The sequence below is a fragment of the Aethalodelphis obliquidens genome, unplaced genomic scaffold (genome assembly GCF_003676395.1).
Source record: "Aethalodelphis obliquidens isolate GAN/ISIS:26980383/991018 unplaced genomic scaffold, ASM367639v1 scaffold7, whole genome shotgun sequence".
Lineage (NCBI taxonomy): Eukaryota > Metazoa > Chordata > Mammalia > Artiodactyla > Delphinidae > Aethalodelphis > Aethalodelphis obliquidens.
This window is the reverse complement of record NW_020837951.1, coordinates 50,138,613-50,146,712: the sequence shown is the minus strand read 5'-3', so window position 1 is coordinate 50,146,712 and position 8,100 is coordinate 50,138,613. Positions and strand designations below refer to the sequence as shown.

At 45.3% G+C, this 8,100-nt stretch overlaps 1 protein-coding gene across 5 annotated transcripts in view; it reads left to right on the top strand.

Annotated features, from left to right (window-relative positions):
* PIP5K1B (phosphatidylinositol-4-phosphate 5-kinase type 1 beta) overlaps positions 1–8,100 on the top strand; it is a 321,872-nt gene that overhangs the window by 147,308 nt on the left and 166,464 nt on the right. For 3 of the 5 annotated variants that reach the window (XM_027105737.1, XM_027105735.1, XM_027105733.1), the window contains exon 4: positions 7,682–7,723. The exons of the other annotated variants lie outside the window; for them this stretch is intronic. In XM_027105737.1, coding sequence (XP_026961538.1) covers positions 7,682–7,723 — 42 coding nt within the window. The remainder of the gene's footprint in view (positions 1–7,681; positions 7,724–8,100) is intronic. 5 annotated transcript variants of the gene reach the window in all.

Here is an 8,100-nt window from a genome sequence, read left to right as displayed (position 1 = left end):
GCAAACCCCAAGTCTACAGTTGCTCCCAAAGGCCACCTCCTCAATTTGGGATGATTCGTTGTCTATTCAGGTATTCCACAGATGCAGGGTACATCAGGTTGATTGTGGAGATTTAATCCGCTGCCCCTGAGGCTGCTGGGAGAGATTTCCCTTTCTCTTCTTTGTTCGCACAGCTCCCTGGGCTCAGCTTTGGATTTGGCCCCGCCTCTGCATGTAGGTCGCTGGAGGGCGTCTGTTCTCCGCTCAGACAGGAGGGGGTTAAGGAACCGCTGATTCTCAGATTCTGGCTCACTCAGGCCGGGTGGAGGGAGGGGCACGATGCGGATCGAGCCTGCGGTGGCAGAGGCCGTGACGTTGCACCAGCCTGAGGCTTGCTGTGCGTTCTCCCGGGCGAGTTGTCCCTGGATCCCGGGACCCTGGGAGTGGCGGGCTGCACAGGCTCCCCAGGAGGGAGGTGTGGAGAGTGACCTGTGCTGGCACACAGGCTTCTTGGTGGCTGCAGCAGCAGCCTTAGCGTCTCATGCCCGTCTCTGGGGTCCGCGCTGATAGCCGCGGCTCGCACCCGTCTCTGGAGCTCCTTTAAGCAGTGCTCTTAATCCCCTCTCCTCGCGCACCGGGAAACAAAGAGGAAAGAAAAAGTCTCTTGCCTCTTCGGCAGGTCCAGACTTTTACCCGGACTCCCTCCAGGCTAGCCGTGGTGCGCTAACCCCCTGCAGGCTGTGTTCACGCCGCCAACCCCAGCCCTCTCCCTGCGATCCAACCGAAGCCCAAGCCTCAGCTCCCAGCCCCGCCCGCCCCAGCGGGTGAGCAGACAAGCCTCTCGGGCTGGTGAGTGCCGGTCGGCACCGATCCTCTGTGCGGGAATCTCCCCGCTTTGCCCTCCGCACCCCTGTTGCTGCTCTCTCCTCCGCGGCCCCGAAACTTTCCCCCTCCGCCACCCGCAGTCTCCGCCCGCGAAGGGCCTTCCTAGTGTGTGGAAACGTTTCCTCCTTCACAGCTCCCTCCCACTGGTGCAGGTCCCGTCCCTATTCTTTTGTCTCTGTTTTTTCTTTTTTCTTTTGCCCCACCCAGGTACGTGGGGAGTTTCTTGCCTTTGGGGAGGTCTGAGGTCTTCTGCCAGCGTTCAGTAGGTGTTCTGTAGCAGTTGTTCCACATGTAGATGTATTTCTGATGTATTTGTGGGGGGGAAGGTGATCTCCACGTCTTACTCCTCCGGCATCTTGAAGCTCCTCCACGAATGTGTATCTTTAATATCTCTTTCACCCACTAGACTAGAAACTCTCATGAGAGCAACAACAATGTCTTTTTTTGGTTTATGCTTTCCCCGACATCTAGCACAGTGCCTAGCTCACAGAAAATTCTCAGATCTTTGTTAAACGAATGAACAGCCTGTGACTGAATGGAGTTTTGAGGGGAAGTCTCTTTGCCTGTGCAACCCTGGAAGAAATGCTGGAGTCAACCCTGAAATAGAGTGTGGTGTGCAGAATCATGGGGACCCCCAAAGATGGCCACACCCTAATCTCTAGAGCCTGTGAATATGTTACTTTACATGGCAAAAGGGACTTTGCGGAGGTGATTAAGTTGAAGATCTTGCGATGGGGAAGAGATCTTGGATTATCCAGATGGGCCCAGTGTACTTACAGAGATACTTGTAAGAGGGAGGCTAGAGAGTCAGAATCAGAAGAGGTGTGATGACAAAAACAGAGGGGAGACAAAGAGAGACATTAAGAAAGATTTGAAGATGCTACTGGCTTTGCAAATGGAGGACGGGGCCGCGAGGCAAGGAATATGATTTACCTCTAGAAGCTTGAAGGGGCAAGGAACTGGATTCTCATCTACAGCCTATAGCATGCAGCCCTTCCAACACTTTGATTTTAGGACCTCTGACCTCCAGAACTGTAAGGTAATACGTTTGTGTTGTTTGAAGACACAAAGTTTGTGGTCATTTGTTACAGCAGCAGTAGAAAACCAACACAGAAAGGAGGGACTGGAGAAATGGGTTGGGGAACCTGCAGGTGAGAGGCAGTCCCGCCTCCTTTCAGAAAGCTTTAGGCTTGCCTGCTCACAAAGTATCCCATGTCCATAGTCCTACAGCCAGTTTTGTGCAAGCTATCCCTTTCTTTTTCCTTAATTCTCTCATTGGGATGAGCAAGAAATCTCTGCCCTCTTTGCCGAGTTCAGGTTCAGAGACGGGAGGGAGAACCTAGAACTGGACTTGAGCTGTCAGATGGGAAAGAGGGGCCGGGGTCTCCCTGGCTGAGCAAGGATTGTCTCCTCTTATTCTTAAGAGGTGTTACTGAACCATTTGTTTTAATGACCTCGTTTAAGGTGCTTCTCAGTAAACATCTCTGACTTAGAATTAGCCTCTCTACATCTGTGGTTTTGAGAAAATGGATGTTCTGAGATAAAGAGAAAGCATTAGACCCCCTCCTTGGAAAAAAAAATGCACATAGCAGAAAATTTCACACATAGTTGTTAGGGGTTCATGGACCTGTAAGGTCCCCTTGCTCAAAGGGTAGTTTGTGTGTGTTTAGGATCTTTTTTTATGTTGGCATGCAGGAGTCAGTGGGAGGTACGGAGGGTCTAATATCATAGATGGTTTCCGTGTCAAGCTAAGGTACTTGGAGTTAATCCTGTGGTGAGGATACTACAGACCCATTAGAAGGCTTCGAGCAGGATGGTGACAAGATTAGATCTGTGCTTTTTAAAAAATCACCCTGGTAATGTATATATTGGCTATAATCCTGTAATTAGGTTATCAGATCACCTTAGGGAGGAAAATGCTGTTGACTTGAAATGTTTTCATACTTCCTTTTAAAGCTGGTGATATCAGATTGCATATTAAGTGATCTAATTTCATAGACAATGTGCTGTAGAAAGCAGTTTCCTGTAACCAATGTAAGAGCATTAAAATCTTACTGTTGTCGGGATCATTGCTCCCCTAATAGTGGGCTTACATAGACACTTAGTCTCGTTGATAGTATCATCATTATTATCTCACGGTTCAAGTACGTCTCGGCTTCAGTCACATCCATCTCCTGCAGAGAAAATTCAGGCAGGTAAAGCAGTGCACACTGGTAGAGCCCTGAACTGGTACCTTCTAGACCAGAATATCACTCCTGGCTCTACCACATACTAGCCAGGGGACTTAGGTCAAGTTAATTGTCCACAGCCACAGTTTCTTTATAAAATGGGCATTAAAACCCCACCTACCCACATAACAACTGTGACAATCAAATGCAATCATTAAAAGGTAATATTGTGAAAACCGTAACATATTATCCAAATGCAAGCTGACCTTAATTTTCTTCTTAGTATTGCCATCATTGCTGAACAAATTTGGGTTAGTAAAGAGGAACTATGAAATTAAGTGTGTGTGGTTTGCCTTTGTGGTGTGGTCTGGTTCTTTCTCCAAGTATCAGAGGCTTTAGAGGTGTTCCTAGTATCCACACAATATGCTGCCTCCACTTAGCCCTTGAAAAAAAAACCCGAATTAAAAATAGACTCTGTTTGGCTGTGTTCTGAAATCTAAACCTATATGTTTTCACAGAGGTCAAAGGGGAAATGGTCACGTCTCAGCATATTTAGAGCATATGCAAAGCCACACAGAGAAAATTGGAGGCACTGAGTGTGTGTGTGCGAAGCTGCCAACTCATTACAGACGCACTGCTCTGTTGGTGGCATCCCCGAGGAAGGAGGAGAGTTTTCTCTCAGAGTGTTCAGGGAAAGAGCTGCTGGTTCTAGAGGAGCAGACACCGGCACTACACACAGCAGGTTCTTTGTCATCATGATTTACTAGTCTGCTAATCAGAGACTCTCCAGCTAGCATTTCAAAGTGTTCTCGTAATTTTAAAGCACATCATGCTCGAGAGTGATTGTGTCAGAAAATACTATGGTTTCTTCCATCCCGGCCACTGCGCCTAATGTCCAATGGGAAAATGTCAGGTAATGGGGCCTTTACTGCTGGTGGCTCTAAAGACCACATGCCGCAGTGAATACAAGCGGACGTTTCCATGAAATAGACAAGATGCTTTTTAATTATACCCAAACACGTCAATGCTAAAATATTTAATTTTACACAAAGATGGGGAGGAGGAAACCTTGAGGTGATGATCCTCCCATGGCAGCAGAATATCTCCTTTTGTTTCTACCTCCCAACGTTATCAGTAGTGACCTTAACAATGGAGTTCATGCGGGTTTACCAAGTGGTTTACAGGTTTTTCTTACGCTTACCCATGGTTGGGTGTGATTAGAAGCAAAAAAAAATATTTTATCCCTATTTTCATCAAGAGGAATGGCTCCCACAGAGCTGCTTCCTTTGCTGAGGTCAAACAGCTGGACTTAAGAGAGAGCTTCCAACTCTGATTCCAGGCTCATTTTGAGAAAAAAAAAAAAGAAACACTGAAGCAGCACAGGTTTTGCAGCCAAACTACCACGCGCTAACAATGTGAGTGGGGCAAGTCAGTTAACTTTGCTGAGCCTTAGATCCCCACGGGTAGAATGGGTGTGATTGTCGCTACCCTTCAGTGTCCTTGGAAGGCTTAAATGAGGTCAGAGATTCTAACATGTACTTTATAACTTGGACTCAGGAGCCATACTCCCCAGGTATGAGTCCCAGCTCCACCTCTTCACTAGCTGTGTGACCTAGTGTAAGTTACTAAACCTTCCTGAGTCAGTAAGATGGAGATAATAATAGTACCTACCTCATAGGGTCGTTGTGAAGATACAAGAGTTAATGTAACCAAAAGCACTTAGAGTAGTGCCTGCCTTTTTGTAATCACTCTATAAGTGTGTGCTATGATTATGGTAGATTTTTATTATAATTGTTGTTATCTATGTATTAAGTGCCTGGCACAAATAGTTGATCAAAAAAGATTAACTTTATTATGATTTCTTTTATATCTCTCTTCAAAGCACTTGCATTTTAAGGAGCCTGAAAGGAAAGTAATAGTATTACAAGTCTGGTTTTTGGTTTAACTAAACAGATGTCAGCGGGGTCCTTTCCAAAATCTTATTCCTTCGGGGATTCAAAATTTAATCCTATACCACAGGACAGAGATTTTTTTAATGCTCCTTAGAGCAAGAGCACATGCTTGAGCCTCACCGCACACCTTCAGAATCAGAAGTTCTGGAGATGCAACCCGTAAGTCGCTTTTCTTTTTTTCAGTGCCTAATGACTTTTTTTTAAGACTTGCTTCTTAGCGTAGTTGTAGGTTAACAGCAAAATTGAGAGGAAGGTCCAGAGGTTTCCCATACACCCCCTGTACCCACACATGCACAGCCTCCCATTATCAGCATCCCCCGCCAGAGGGGTGCACTGTTACAACCGATGAACCCACGTGGACACATCATAATCACCCAAAGTCCATAGTTTACATTAGGGTTCACTCTTGGCGGTGTACATTCTGTGGGTTTAGACAAATGCATAATTATGTGCGTCCATCACAAAGGTATCCTACAGAGTATTTTCCCTGCCCTGAAAATCCTCTGTGCTCCGCCTCCCCTCCCCCAGCCCCTGGCAACCACTGATCTTTACACTGTCTCTGTAGTTGTGCTTTCAGTCTGTTTTAACAAGTGTCCCAGTGAATCCCCGACTTGCTAAGGTTTGAAAATACCAGATATATCCTCCTGCACCTTTGACCACCCTCTGTTCCTGGGGGTGTGGGAGGGGGGACGTGGTGGGTGGTTGACAAAGAATTGGGTACTCCATGTTTGACAGATGTTCCAGTCCAAGAAGCCCTAAGTGACTGAATTCAGCAGAAATCCAGGTAGTTCTGGAAGCAGAGTCGGGGTGGGGTGCGGGGAAGGAAAAGCAGTTTGAGAGCATGTGAGTCTGTTGATAGGTCTGGAACAGAACGTTTCGGGATGTTGGGTCCTCTGGAAAATGCTGATGTCATGTCTTGTGCCGTACTGCCCTGAGTGATGGATAGAAGAGAAATCTCTTGAATTTTTATGTGAGGTTAAAATGAGAAAAATTCATTTCAGCCTTCAGAAGTCAGAGCTATTGGTACAAAAGGTCACTGATGCCAATTGGCATTGCTGAGCTCAGAGCGGGAGTATTAAAATAGCAACTTTTTGTTTTTTAAGCACTGGTTGCACTATTTGGGCTTGACTCTCAGTCTTTTGCCATCTTGCTCTGGGATCATAAGTAAAAAAGAAAAACACCAAGATGTTTCTCTTACCTCCTGCAGGGACAGGGATAGGTAGTTTTCCTCACCCTAAGGGTGGTGTAATATTTGCAGTGAAGTAAGCAGAGCGATTCAATGATGACTCCATGGGAAAGTGATTGTTACTGCTTGTAGAGTGGAGGTGCCTGAGCGGTGTGAATGATCGTGGCCATTTCAAGGGGAGTTAGCAAGTATTTACTGGGGACCTCGCCCTGTGCAAGATGTGGTTTGTTTGCGGTTCAACCTTGGTTGACAGGATTACTGAACCTTGGGAGAGGAAACCAGTCTTGGCGGGGCAGGGTGGGGGTGGATTGGTTGTAAGATAAAATTTAGTTTGGTGCCGTATATACTGTGTTTGTGGTGATAGAGTAGCATCCAAGTAGGTTTAAAACGTCTGAGAGTCATGCATAGAGCCGTTAGTTCCAGTATTTGAAGCCATTAGGAATGGATTGATTGTCTGCATAATTAAGGAAATCTAAGGATCAAGGATCAAACTTTTAGGGGCACTGCAATTATAACAAATAAAAGACGAGGGGCTTCCCTGGTGGTACAGTGGTTGAGAGTCCGCCTGCCGATGCAGGGGACACGGGTTCGTGCCCCGGTCCGGGAGGATCCCACGTGCCGCGGAGCGGCTGGGCCCGTGAGCCATGGCCGCTGAGCCTGCGCGTCCGGAGCCTGTGCTCTGCAATGGGAGAGACCACAGCAGTGAGAGGCCCGTGTACTGCAAAAAAAATACAAATAAATAAATTAAAAATATGAGAAGTTAGTGAAGACACGAGAGACTATCAGAAGAGGTGGAAGTGGGCCCAGGACCATGTTCTATCATAGAAATCAAGAGGATACATTTTTTCAAGGAGATATGTTTTTTGATGTTAAAAGCAAGAAGTAAAAAAAAAAAACATGTGGGAAAGTGGAAATGGGTCTTGGATTTGCTAAGTGAAAACGATAACTCAAAAGGAATATTTTTTTTATAAAACAGATGATCTTTATTACATTCATTTAAGGCATGGTTTCTCAACCTCAGCACTAATGATATTTGGGGCTCGATAATTCTTCGTTATGAGCTGTCCTGTGCACTGCAGGATGTTTAGCAGTGTCCCTGGCCTCTACCCACTAGATGCCAGTAGTAACACCACCACCATCAGTTATGACAACCAAAAGATGTCTCCAGACAATGTCAGATGTCCCTGGTTGAGAACCACTGATTTAAGTATTTATTTAGCTCCTGCTGTGTACATGGTGCTACATTAAACACTGCAAGGCATAAAAATATGCCACACTTTCACCCTTAAGAGGAATGTATTCTGATTTTCCTAAATTGAGTTATTCTGCTATTTCTCCTATTATGTTGGTTAAAAGTATTTATGTACACATGCACATTTATGTACACACACACACACACACACACACACGTTATTCGCCCAAGATAACATTGTCAATTTAATTATGGATTAATATTAGAAAAGTAGTAAATTGGAAATATTGGTGTTCCAATGCTATGTGTTTTATCATAGATCAGTGAAGGAAATTTTGATTATGGACCCATGGCAAAACGAGTAAGCAGTTTTCAAATCAAACTTTATATATTCCATTTGCATTTCTCTAATGATTAATGATGTTGAGCATTCTTTCGTGTGTTTGTTGGCAATCTGTATATCTTTGGAGAAATGTCTATTTAGGTCTTCTATATCACCTCACACCAGTCAGAATGGCCATCATCAAAAAAATCTACAAACAATGCTGGAGAGGGTGTGGAGAAAAGGGAACCCTCTTGCACTGTTGGTGGGAATGTAAATTCATACAGCCACTATGGAGAACAGTATGGAGGTTCCTTAAAAAACTAAAAATAGAACTAACATACGACCCAGCAATCCCACTACTGGGCATATACCCTGAGAAAACCATAATTCAAAAAGAGTCATGTACCACAATG